The sequence below is a fragment of the Zalophus californianus genome, chromosome 10 (genome assembly GCF_009762305.2).
Source record: "Zalophus californianus isolate mZalCal1 chromosome 10, mZalCal1.pri.v2, whole genome shotgun sequence".
Taxonomy (NCBI): Eukaryota; Metazoa; Chordata; class Mammalia; order Carnivora; family Otariidae; genus Zalophus; species Zalophus californianus.
In genome coordinates this window covers 37,610,825-37,624,851 of record NC_045604.1, presented here as the reverse complement: position 1 = coordinate 37,624,851, position 14,027 = coordinate 37,610,825, and the positions used below count along the sequence as shown (strand labels likewise).

Genomic DNA, 14,027 nt, shown 5'->3' with positions numbered 1-14,027 from the left:
AGTGGCACTCACATTCCCCCCAACAGCTCCCCTCCCCCAGTCATTTCCAGAGGCAGGTGCAATGCTTCTGATAATCACTTCAGGGAACTTGCTGGAGTCCCCAGCCCGTACCCGCCTCACTAAATAGCTCATACAGAATGACATACACTCAGTGTTTACACTTTCTCTAATTTGAACTAAAGTTCTAGACTTAAGTTATAGTTAATTCCATTTATTTTCTCTTTGGAACTGTTTTAGAAAAGAACTAAAGGTGTTCTGTTACATAAAAGCAGCTCAGCATATTTTCTCTGAAGAAATACTTAGACCGAGTCTTAGAGAATTATATAATGTGAGGAATGGTTGTTAAAAACTTATCCAAGGGTTTTGAGTTTGTCTTTCAGCTGCCTTTCAGCTAATTCAAGTGTGAGAACCTCATAATGTGCCCACCCTCCCCCCTTTTTTCAGGGTAACCATGACATGGCCAGAGAGCTTTATCAGAGTTTGCTGACTCAGGTTGCTTCAGAACATTTCTACTTCTGGCTAAATAGTCTGAAGGAGTTCTCACATGCAGAACAGTGCCTCACCGGGTTGCAGGAGGAGAACTATAGTTCAGCACTTTCTTGCATTGCTGAGTCTTTAAAATTCTACCACAAAGGGATTGCTTCCTTAACAGTAAGTCCTCTTGACTCTCCTTTGGTGATGATGACTTGTGTGAGAATTGTCTCAATTTTCTTTGTGGGTTATTCTGTTTGAACTACCCTGAAAAATCTGGTGATAAATACATTTAACAATATTAAATAATAGGACATGGTAGTAAATCCTTAACCCTTCCCCCACTTTTTCATATTCATAAATTGATGGAAGTTTATCATGTTGTTTTTATCAAGTACCAGGTACCACATACGAGGTGGATTACTGAATCCATGCAGAAAGGATAAGCAGGAGATAGGATATTCCCTTTCCAGACTCCTGTTCATAAGAGGTATTGGGTCAGAACCAACCATCAAATGTAAACCCTGCCACAACCCATTTCATGCCTGGCAGCTACTCCCTAAGAAGCCAAAGTTTCTTGCTTTGTAGATAAAGAAGAAATTGTCAAGGATGCTAGTGTCCCACTTTTTACCCCTCCTATTCTAAATTAAGAGTCAGCCAGCTCCTATTCTTGTTTTCTCTGCCAGGAGAGCTTATAAAGGGGTTGCAAGAAGGGTAGACCGTTAACATTTCTTATGTTTCCTTGAAATTGGTTATATTCCGAAGTAAGAACCTGTACCCAAGATGAGCATTTTCTGTATTAATGCAAAGATTTATTTTCCCCTTAAGGCTAAAGAGTTTATATAGTTAACATTAAACATTTTGTAAGTATTATCACACAGCTTTTAAAATTGTATATATTTAGATGGAACCATAAAACTTTTGGTACCTGCTTATATACATTTATCCCATAATCTAAAATATTTTTAATGGTAGGCCATCCCCAAAGAAGTGCTCTAAAGTAGAATAAAGAATAAACAGATGTCACAAAAGAGACAATATTCAGAATACTGTGGGTACATATCTTTTGAAGTATAATTTTTTTTGGCTAGGATTGATTGCTGTTTTAAAACAGGAATATAGGAATGGCTTCTCTCCATCTTAAAGGGTAGCATTGACTGCTGTGATTCTTTCCTCTTGATTATTCTGAGAAGAGTGTTGTTGCCTGTATCAGACTAATAAATGCCTCAGAAAATCAAAAGGTACAATTATTGGTTGCAGTCAGTAGAATTATTTCATTTTCTAGTTCACGTGGAGCAGAAAATTGTTTATCATTCAGTACAGTAAATGGTTGGAACTGTGAAACAAACTCACAGAGCAGCAAAGCAGGTAAAATTAATATTGTGAAAATCCTGTTGAATATTTAATAGTCTTTTAATGATTTGTGTGGTATGTGTATTTAATGAGGCTTGGCAGTAATTAAGGACTGATTCTAACATAGAAGGAAAGTATTCAGTTGACAGACAGAAACCTCTTGTCTTGATCTCTTTCTGCCGTTAACATATTATGACCTAAGGCAGGTTATTGGGCCTTACATCACCTCTGTTGGAAATGGAATTCTTTTATTTAGCAGACTATAAGCACTTACTAGTGCCAGATACTACTTTGAGGATTGAAAAAAAAATCAGGAAATGATCCTCTACTTGAGAGTAGGGTAGAGAGGAAGGCAGTATGATTCTTACAGTCATTTGGAACTTACCACATTTCTGATTGTACTATACCATAAAGGGTCTTTTAAAGATTTATTTTAATCATTCATTTGGCAAGTGTAGATTTGACAGTAGCTTTGTGTCTTTGAGAAGATATGAGCATGGACTGACCTACTCCAGCCACATGAATGACCCAACATGAGATTGTACAGTTGTGAGAATTCTGCTTTTTACCTGCTTCAGCCAAACTAAACAGAAGTTCAAATTCTGTGCTTACGGGGACTGAATGGCAACGTTGAGTATCTAAATTTCCCAACACTAATTAATGATTGAGTTATCTTGCTACTTAAGAATAAAAATTATAAAAAGTATTTTAGTTTTCTGTGCTGTGTAACAAATTACCACAAATTTAGTGACTTGAGACAACCCCCCCCCCCTTTTTAAGATTTTATTTAAAAGAGAGAATGCGAGTGAGCGAGTGCAGGAGCAGCTGGAGGAGCAGAGGGAGACGGACAAGCAGACTCTGTGCTGAGCACGGAGCCTGTCATGAGGCTCCACCCCATAACCCTGAGATCAGGAATCCGCTGCTTAACTGACCGAGCCACTCGGGCAGCCCGGACAATACCCATGTGCCCATGAGCCAGAGGTCCAGGCAAGGCTCAGCTGGCTCCTCTGATCGTGCTGTCATAGTCACGGTCACAGTGTCAGCCAGGGCCAGTCTGGTCTGAGGCCCAAGGAGGCACAGCGTCCTCTTCTGAACTCATGTTGACAGAACTCATTTCCTCACAGCCTTCGAATTTGTGGAAGCTTCAAGGCCTGCAGGAAAATCTCTCACCTTCAAGACTGTCTTTTAAGACTGATTAGGAGACTGATTAGGAGAGATCCACCCAGAAGAATCTCCCTTTTGACTGATAAACAGTCACTTCATTAAGGATCTAAATTATATCCCCCAGCATTCCTCACCTTTGCTGTATTCCATTGGTTAGAAATAAGTTACAGATCTCTTCCACACTCAGATTACTGTTGTAATCTGGAAGATGTGGACACCGCGGAGTGTGAAGCAGAGGAACAATCTTAGCATTCTGCCTCCAGTGGTGGGTTGTTAATTGTATGTATGTATGTATGTAAGTATGTATTTATTTATTTAAGGATTTTATTTATTTGAGAGAAAGAAGAAAGCATGCCTGAGCTGGGGGCGGGGGCAGGCGCAGACGGAGAGGGGCAAGCAGACCCCACTGAGCGCAGCATCCGTCACAGAGCTCAGTCTCAGGACCCTGAGATTAACTGACTGAGCCACCCAGGTGCCCCATTTTATTTATTTTAAAATAGTAAATATGTAGAATATCTTCATATATAGTATAGAGGGTATATTTAAAAAATACAACAAATATCCAAATATACCTAGTATATTTAGGAAATGGGGCATTACCATTGCCTCTAAAATTCATGCATATTCCTCCATGTTTGTATACCATTTCCTACCCCACAAAGGTAATCACTATCCTGAATCTTCTGTATACCATTCCCTTGCCTTTCTTTATAATTTTAACATGCATTTTTGAACTCTAAACAAGGTACTATTTTATATTGTTTTTGAATTTTATATAAAAAGGAATCATATTTTTCTTCAACTTGCTCTGATTATTTAAATTATGTTCTTCAGATTCATTCATCTTGCATGAAGCTGTAGGTCAGTTTTACTGCTGTATATTCTTCCATCATATGAATATATGTCAATTTATTTGCCCATTTTAGTGTTGATGGAAATTTTAACCTTCCCAGTTTTTTGCTGTTAAAAACAGTACTGCTATGAACATTCTTGTACATATCTTTTGATACACATATGTAAAGCTTTTTCTAGGACAGCAGTCCTCAATCAGGGATGATTTTGCCCTTCCAGAGGACATTTGGCAATGTCTAGAGACATTTTTCGTGATCATGATTTGTCATGGTGTTTAGTGGGTACAGGCCAGAGATGCTGCTAAACATCCAGCAATGCACAGGACCACCCCCCTCAACAAAGAATTACTCAGTTCAAACTGTAACTAGTATACTGAGAATGAAAACCCTTCTCCAGGGCAGTAGACCTCAATCAAAGCTACATATCTGTCCCTTGTTCCAGTTTGGAAGTGTGGGGGGATGTCTCTTTTTGTCACAGGATCAGGGGGACTACTACTGGCTTTAATGGTCAGTGGCTAAAGATGCTTAATCTCCTGAAATGCCCAGGACGCTCCTGCCTCTGTTAAGAGATACTGCTCTAATATACTACCTGGGAGTAGAATCACAAGGTTGTGTACACCTTCAGTTGACTAGCTAATACCAGGAGGCTTTCTGTTGTGGTTTACAAATTTATAATCCTCCCAGCAGTGTATAAGAGTTCCTGTCGCTCTACATTTTCCCCCTCACTTGGTATGTTCTAGACGTTCTGATTGACATTTCTCAAATTATTAATTCAATTAAACATTTTATTTATTAGATGTAATTGACATACAACATATTGGTTTCAGGTATACAGCACAATGATTCAATATTTGTATATATTGTGAGATGATCACTACAATAAGTCTAGTTAATATCCATCACCATACATAGTTAGAAAAGGTTTTCTTTTTTGTGCTGAGGTTTTCTTTTTTATCCTGAGGACTTTTAAGATCCACTCTCTTAGCACCTTTCAGACATTCAATACAATATTAACTATACTCAGATACTATACATTACATCCCTGTGATTTATTTATTTTATAACTGGAAGTTTATACTTTTGACCCCCTTTACCCATTTCACCCACCCACCACCTCTGGCAACCACAAATCTATTCTCTATCTGTGAGCTTGAAGTTTTTTGTGGTTTTTTTTGGGGGGGGTTTTGGTTTTTTTATTCCACATATAAGTGAGATCATACGTAATTTGTCTTTTTCTGACTTACTTCACTTAGCATAATATCCTCAAGTCCATCTGTGTTGTTGCAGAAGGCAAATTTTCACTTTTTTATGGCTGAATAATACTTCATTATATATACATACCACATTTTCTTTATCCATTCATATGTTGATGGACACTTAGGTTGTTTCCATATCTATTGTGAATAATGCTGCAGTGAACATGGGGATGCATATGTCTTTTTGAGACAGTGTTTGTGTTTTCTTCATATAAATACCCAGAATTGGAATTGCTGGATCATATGGTAGTTCTATTTTTAGTTTTTTGAGGAACCTCCATACTCCACAGTGGCTGCTCCAGTTTACATTTCCGCCAACAGTGCACCAGAGTTCCCTTTTCTTCACATCCTTGACAACACTTACTTGTTTTTGTCTTTTTTTTGGTCATTTATTTATTTATTTCTTTGGCAGAGAGAGAGCACAAATAGGGCAGGGGGGAGAGGGAGAAGCAGGCTCCCCGCTGATGGCCTTTCTAACATGTGTGAAGTGATATCTTGTGGTTTTGATTTGCATTTCCCTGATTAGTGATGTTGAGCATCTTTTCATATACCTGTTGGCCGTCTTTATATCTTCTTTGGAAAAATAATCTAGTCAAATCTGCTAATTTTATAATCAGATTGTTGTTTGTTTTGTTTTGCTGTTAATAAGAGTTCTTTATATTTTTTGGATATTAACTCCTTATCAGATATAGGACTTGCAAATATTTTCTCCCATTCAGTAGTTGCTTTTTCATTTTCTTGAAACAATTAATTATTTGTTTCATTTTTGGCCATTTGTGTTTTGTTTTTTTTTTTCTGTTGACTTCCAGTTGAAGTTTTTTCATTTTCCTAGCAGGTTGTTTGTCTTATTGATTTATAAGAGTTCCTTATGTGTTCTGGATACTAATTTTTTGTAGGTTATATGAGTTGCAAATATCATCTAATTTTGTAGCTTTTTTCCCCCCATTTTCTATCTTTCGATGAACAGCCATTCTTAGTAGTCTAAGACTTAGTGGTCTAAATTATTGGTCTTTCTTCCTTTATGGTTTCTGTTTTTTAAAAAAATTTTCCCCAGTTCATGCTCCCTTCACCCTTTTCCCCAGAAGTAAGCACTATTTCGATTTCTAAAACTATAGGTTAGTCTTGGCTTGTTTTTTAGCATTAGTTGGGGACCTATGCAGTATTCTTGTGATTCTAGCTTGTTTTGCTCAGCTTTATGTTTGTGTGAGTCATTCATTTTGTCGTTGTTGGCATATTGCCGTAGTTCATTCATTTTCATTGCTCTGTGATATTCTTTTGATGACTGTTAAAGCAATCTGTTTATCCATTTTTATCATTGGGGAACATTTGGGTTATTTCCAGGTTGGGACTATTAAGAGTAATTTCTGAACACTCTAATGCACATCTTTTGGTAGAGGTGTGCATTTCTTCTGGATGGTAGTGCTGTGTCACGAGATAACTTAGGTTCAGCTTTAATAAATACTGCCAAAAGTTGCCTGTGATGGTTTCCAGCTTATACTCTTACCATTATGAATGCCTTTTGGGGTTCATAGTGCTTCTTGAATCTATGTCTTGATGACTTTGATCAGTTTTGGAACACTGGGTTATTGTCTCTTTAGCTCTTGCTTCCTGTCCCTTTCTGGCTCATTTGGGACTCCAGAGAGAACGATGATAACTCTTTATCATGTCCCTTTATCTCTTACATTCTCTTCTTCCTCTTCCATCTTTTTATCTGTTCTTAGCTCTAAATGTTTTCTTCTGACCTATCTTCCACTTCAGTAATTTTTTTTTAAGATTTGTTTATTTATTTTAGAGAGAAAGGGGGTTGGGGCAGAGGGAGAGAGAGAATCTCAAGCAAACTCTACACTGAACGCAGAGCCCGATGTGGGGCTCGATCTCACGACCCTGAGGTCATGACCTGAGCCAAAACCAAGAGTCAAACACTTAACCGACTAGCCACCCAGGCACCCACCCCCCACTTCAGTAACTTACATTGTGTCTAATCTGCTGTCAAACCCATTCATTAAGTTCTTAATTTCATTTATTGTGGGTTTGTTTTTTTTTTTTTTCAGTTCTAGAATTTCCATTTGGTTATTTTATATTTTCCAGTTCTCTGCCAGGATTCTCTGTCTTGTCTTTTAATTTCTTTTAACATATTAATCATAGTTACTTTAAAAAATTTGTATCTGATTTTCTGTTTTCTGGATCTATTGTGGTTTGTATCTTTGACTTTTTTCCCCCTCTTGCTTTGGAGGATTTTGTCTTTTTTGTATGCTTTATTTTTTATTTGGTTTTGGACAATGTAGATGAAAAGTTACAGTGATTACATCATCCAGAGCCTTATATATCTTTTTTTGCCTTTGGCAGGCAGTTAGGCTAAGAGTGCCTTAATCCAACCAAGGACTGAACTGATTAAAAGCTAGGCTTCAGTCCTTAGGAGGGCTAGTATAGTTTTGGGCTCTCCTAACTCGTAGGGCATAGCCCTTTGAGGTTACAGCCAAAAGCCTAAAGTGTTTTCCTCAGTCCCCTCCTGGTCTTATGAGACTGCTGAAAATTCTGCTCAGACTCTCAGGAGCAGCTTTCAAGTTAGCAAACATCTCAAGGGAGAAAATGTCACCAAATGTCAGTCCTACGTCCTTGCATTTCCCATTTCTCCATGATTTTTGGCTTTGAAATCCTTTTTGCCTTAGTAAGCTCTTCAGTGCTTTCAAATATATTATGTTCGTAATATTGTATTCAGTTTTCACAGCTGTTGTTAGTAGGAGGGCTGGTTTAAAACAGTCTAGTCCACGATTGCTTTATGCTTGGCTTATTCTTTCAAAATCTGAGATTATACTAAGTAAAATAAGCCAGTTGCAAGAAGACAAGTACTATATGATTCCACTTATATGAGATATCTAAAGAAGTCAAATTTATGGAGACAAAAGTAGAATGATGGTTACCAGGGACTTCTGGTCCATGGTTTAGGTTTACTCTTGGTTGTATGTTCTTTACCATTGTGTGAGCTCATCAGGTAAATTTTTTTTTTTTTTAACTGAGCTCATCAGGTAAATTTTTTTTTTAGCCATATTGGTTTCTTTAGGTAGCTCCATTTAGAAAATTGGATATGTACTACAAGTCAGAAGTTCAGTGAAGTAGCATTATATGCATGTCTAATAAAGATTTAACCTTGGGGCACCTGGGTAGCTCAGTTGGTTAAGCATCCAACTCTTGATTTCAGCTCAGGTCGTGATCTCAAGGTCATGAGATCGAGCCCCATATCAAGCCCTGCATCAGGCTCTGTACTTGGTGAGAGTCTACTTGAGATTCTCTCCCTCCCTCTGTCTATCCGCGCCCCCCCCCCCCGCCGCTTGCACACACATGTGTGCTCTCTCTCTCTCTCTCTCAAATAATAAATAAATAAATCTTTAGAAAAAAAGATTTAACTTTATATGTTTAGGGGAAAAGATAGAAGGAACGAGAAAAAATGGAAGGAAGGAGAAAAATAGTCATTTAAATAATGGGGAAGCAAAATAGCAGTCCAACTAGTGGGAATAGTTCTTCTCAATTAGCTGATACCCCAGAGTGAGCATTAGGGAAAGCTCCGAGTTTGTTGTTCCTTCACCTGCCTGTGTTGAATTCATTGAAAATAATTCCTTCCTGAGGAAGTTTCAAGGGTAATATTGATTGCATACAATTTTTACTTTACATACTAACCTTAGAATCCCAACCTGTGTTTAAGCCTTAGCTTCAATACAAAGAAAAGAAAATAATATCCTTTTTATTTCTCATTGGCATTATTCATACTGTTATAATCTAAATTTTATTTCTTTTACATTTTTTTTACAGATGATACTACCTTTTAAAGTCTTTGGCCTCTATAACAAATCTATCTTTTCCATGTTCTTTTGAACATGTGTACTATATCTAGCATTGCTTTCCTTCAGCATTAACACAGTCCAAGATGCATAGTCACTTTCAGAGTTTCCATCTTCTATCATCAATAAAATACTCAAAAATAAATCCAGAGTTGCAGTACATCTTCCTCATTATAACTACATCTTACTTCTCTTTCAGTTTTGTAATGCATGTTAGGACAAGATGGCCAGGGTTTTTGTCTGGTCAGATGATCTGTACTGTATTTACAGAACAGTATCATATACAGCTACTTGTATCCCTGACAAGAGTTACTGACAAGCAGTAAATTAAGAATAGCAGGTAGCAGCTTACAGGGCAGAGGAGGGGGGAATCTCCCTTCTTACAAGAGCAAATTAAATCTCTAAGGAATTAAAAGCAATTAAAATGTTCTCTCTAATCTCCTAGTCTGTGCTGTTTCATGATTAGAACAGGCATCCTAAAAGTGTGAAAACCACAGAATTCAATATATTGAGTGCAGTTACTACCTCTAACTTATATAGCTCTTTATACGTAGCTTATATATATCAAGGGTCTTGCCATTTGAGAAGGATACAAGAGCAGATGTATGTTCTTTATAAAGGATATAGGGAGTGGCTAATTGTTTCATAGAGTAAAATATGAATGCTACCAAATAACAGAACTTAACCATTTGACACTTAAAAGTAGAGAGAAGTACGCTAAGGTCAATATGTGATACTTGGCCAAATGGTACTATGGTAACTGACTTCTAGAAACGCAAAGTCAAATGCCTTGCTCTCTGGTTAGAATGGAAGTAGTATCTAAGGAGCAAAGGGCATCAGCATGGTTTAAGCTAGTCACGTCAGAGGAAATTACTTTCACTGTGCTTCCATTTATTGTTAGTTTAGCAAATTTTTGGTATGCCTTTTGTTGAAAGCACCATGCTAGGCCCTCTGCCAGAGTAGTTACTGAATGGTTAACGGGGGTCCTAGTTTCTGCCCACACTGGCTTGACTTACGTTCCTTGCCCCATCTACCTAGCTACTGCTACTCGTCGCCATCCAAGACTCAGCCCTGATGCCTCTCTTCCCCATTGAAACTTATTTGTGCGTTCTGACCTGTTCTTCCTTGGTAGCCTCTCCGTGCGTTCTAACGTGTCTGCTCAGAAGTAAATTAATCTGGGCTCACAGTGGAAAAATACAGCCATGAGGCAATATGCTTTTTTAACAGTGACCGTCGAGCACCGTGGTTCTCCTGCCCTTATCTTTCTTTCCTCCCCCCTCCCAACTTTGGAAAATCCTGCCAGTGGTTCCAGTGATGACAATTTCATGTTAGAAAGGCGGGAAGGTGATGATGAGGGGGGTTTTGGAAGAATGATCATGTCCTTGAAGTGTCCCTCAAATGATATCTTACTGGTGATAATCTAGCCAACCCCCATGCGCCGGGGTCTTCATGATTGTAGGGAGTGAGGAACCTGAATGTTGATGGAACATACAGTTTTTCACAGCTGACGCTAGTCAGTTTTTCTTTCTAATACCACATCGTTCCTCTTGTAACGTAGGTGTTTATCCATCAATGTTAGAACTACTGCTCTTTTGCACAGACGGTGACAAATACTTTGTGTGGCACCATCTGGCTACTACATTTACTTTTATCTTACATGCATCTTTTTTTTCCCCCCAGGCTGCCAGTACACCACTGAATCCTTTAAGTTTTCAGTGTGAATTTGTAAAACTCAGGATTGACCTTCTACAAGCCTTCTCTCAACTTATCTGTACTTGTAATAGCCTCAAGACAAGCCCCCCACCTGCAATTGCCACGACAATTGCCATGACCTTAGGGAATGACCTTCAGAGGTGTGGTCGCATCTCCAATCAGGTGTGTCTTCACTTGGTTTTCAGTGCAGTTTTTATTTACACTTTAGAGGTTTTTGAGGTTAGTTGTGAGATGAAATTTTCTGGAATTTAAAAATCAGCTCTTTGACTAATGGACATTAACCATCAAATGCTTAACTCATCTGTCTTGCCAAAAATAGGCTGATGTTTTATTAGAATGACAAAGTGACTGATGATGTCTCACTAGATTCTACATATTCATAACTGTATTGTTTTAGTGGAACTTGAAGCTAACAAAGCAATGTTTTTGTTTCTGTGCGTCATATGCATTATTATTGTAATTGTGTAAACATTTAGAATTTCGTTTACCATCTTTGTTCATTTTATTTAACAAGGTTTATAAGCATGAATGGAATGGAAATGAAAAGGGTTGAACTACTTTTTGGATTTGATTGTTTGAGGATAGATTTTTTTTTTTATGTTTTGGTTTTTGTGGTATATCATTATACAATAATGATAGCATGTTCCTTGTAATTGATACTTCTCCTTCTTTTTAGATGAAACAGTCCATGGAAGAATTCCGAAGCCTTGCTTCCCGATACGGGGATCTTTATCAGGCATCTTTTGATGCTGACTCCGCAACGTTGAGGAATGTGGAACTGTATCCTAAAGCTGCTTCAATATTTCTTGTTTTTTGGAAGTATTCTTTTAAACGTAGAGCAAATGCTTTAGATATGCTTAACTAAAAATACGTATATTTAGATTGGCCTACAAATTTATTATAATTAATAACTTCTCTTTTGAAATCTAGTGTGAGCAGTATAATTTTACTTTTTAACTTCAACGAGGCTTTAAAAAAAAAAAAAGTAGTGACTCAGTGGTGGTCTTTCTCCACCACTAGGAAGAGCCTCCAAAACGCATGTCCCACCAGTGCTGCATACTTTGTGCGCACCTGAGCTACAGTGGAGAAGGCAACACATTTTCCCATCAGAAAACCATTTTCTCTTTTGTTACCTCTGTCTTCTTCATGGTGAAAACCCGGATTCCCATCACCTTTATTAGTGATCTGTAGTTTTAGTCATCACTTTGGTTCCCTAAGTCCTCTTTGAGTTCTCCATATTTAATTAGCAGCCTCAAATGCTTTTTGAAAGGAAGAGATATATTGTTTTTAAGTTGTGGGACCTATAAATCAGTAGTGCTTGGCATTTTGGTTTTCTAAGTAAAAACCTATGAATGCTATGAACCCTTTCCTCTACAAAATGCATTTATGCACACATCCTGGCAGATTTTTGTAGTCCCAGGAGGGTTACCAGATCCCTTGAGCCCCAGCTTCAGAACCTCTGGAGCAACTACAGACCATTTTTGGTGTTGTTGCTTTTAACTTTTATCACCGAAACTCCTACTTCTAAGCGGAAGAGAACAGTTTCTGTGATTGAATCACAGAGCCTGCTGCTTGGTTCCCCCTTCCCACATTAGGCAGCCTCAGAAGTACTCTTCCCGGAGGAGAATTTAAGAATCACTATTATAAACAACATATATCCCTTAAAAGGGAAAAAAAAAAAAAAATGAAGTCTCAAACCACTTAATTTGATAACATATGGTTACCTTAACTAAAAATATAATCCTCATCTTGACTTGATATTCAGGTAATATAAAGTCTACATGGATTTCTCTATTTTCATGTAAAACCTTAACATTAATCCAGACAGCAGCAGAGCTGTTTACTGATATCTCATGCAATAGAAGCCCTGATTTTGGATCCAGAATCAGCAAGGTATTTCTAATAATAGTTTACATTAAGGTACATTTTCCAGTGTTATCTTACCTAGTCATCACAACATGTGTTTTGGAAGAGGTATTATGGAAGAACAAACAGAGAAGAAGGACTTTGTTAGTATTTGCCCGAGGTCACACTCCTAGTGACAAAACTTGCTTTTTCTGACTCCCATTGTTTATTTACTTCTGCCTATTTTTTTTAAAAAGCCTTATTTATTTGTTTTAGAGGGGAGAGGGAGAGAGAGAATCTCCAGCAGACTCCCCGCCCCAAGTGCAGAGCCGAGGCGGGGCTTGCTCTCAGGACCCTGAGATCATGACCTGAGCTGAAATCAAGAGTAGGACGCTTAACTGACTGAGCCTCCCAGGTGCCCCACTGCCTCCTATTTTTAAAACATTGACTTGGAAAAATAACTGGGAAGAAATTCTTTGAATTTGAATATTTTCTTCTTGTATACTATACCTAAAATTTGGTATGAAAAATTGGGTTAATAATTAAGCTTGAATTTTTTATTCTTTGATTTCTTAAACAAAAAGATATTCCTATTTTTGCTTTATTAATATTCTTTTCTCCTCTCCCATTAACTATTCAAAATATTCTATTAAAGAATGATCCACTGTTTTTTTTCCCATTACGGTATTCTGTTTTGGAATGTGCATTTTCAACTGTCTATAATTTCCAATTAATAAGGCCTGTGATTCCAGGGTCAGCTTTCTCAAAGAGAGTATTAACAGACAGAGTGAAATTTCTCTACCCTAAAATAGTGACTCACCATTGCTTTTCAGGACAATAGCAAGATCCTTGCTAATGTTTTAAAGTTCTGCCTGCTTTCAGACTAGGCCACTTGGCTATCTTTGTCCCCACTCATCCGATCCATTTTAATATAATATTCACTTATTTTTCCTTTTATCCTGTTTTCATCAGTGTTCATTTTCTCTTCCGACTTGCAGGGCTTATTTAAAAAAAAAAAATCCTTCATTTTAAGTTTCAAAATGTTCTTAAACCTCCATGTACTTTATAGAGTCTTTGCCAATTAATTGATGCTTCGAGGATCACACCATTTCTTATTGTGCCATACTCATTTTACTTCTTAGCACCCAGATATCACTGTACTGTTGATTGGCACAATAAGTATAAGTGTTTTTCTTGATTGACTTTTTAACAGATTGGGTGCATTGTCAGCAGGGAGGGGGTGAAGGGAGTTATCCAGCCAGCTCACACATGCTACTCTCTACTCTCTGTCCTTCCTACCACTTTTTTTCACTCCTCTCCTTCCCCTCTTATCCTCCAAACCTATTCCTCTAGCCTCTGCCCTTCATAGCAGGGAAAAATTGGAAAAGAAAGTTTGCACCTTGAAGGAGGGTTCTTTGGGTTTCATTCTCAATAATATACAGCTGCAAGGAGTGGATTCCTTCTAAAACTTCTGTTCTTGATTTTATATTCTGCATCTTCCAAATAAAGAAAGACCAGCTAAAAAACCTCACGAGTGA

The 14,027-nt window shown here is 37.7% G+C and overlaps 1 protein-coding gene across 2 annotated transcripts in view; it reads left to right on the top strand.

Moving 5' to 3' along the window:
* INTS7 (integrator complex subunit 7) overlaps window positions 1–14,027 on the top strand; it is a 103,019-nt gene that overhangs the window by 66,033 nt on the left and 22,959 nt on the right. For both annotated transcript variants that reach the window (XM_027613388.1, XM_027613387.1), the window contains 4 exons: window positions 445–651; window positions 10,612–10,806; window positions 11,321–11,424; window positions 12,469–12,537. In XM_027613388.1, coding sequence (XP_027469189.1) covers window positions 445–651; window positions 10,612–10,806; window positions 11,321–11,424; window positions 12,469–12,537 — 575 coding nt within the window. The remainder of the gene's footprint in view (window positions 1–444; window positions 652–10,611; window positions 10,807–11,320; window positions 11,425–12,468; window positions 12,538–14,027) is intronic.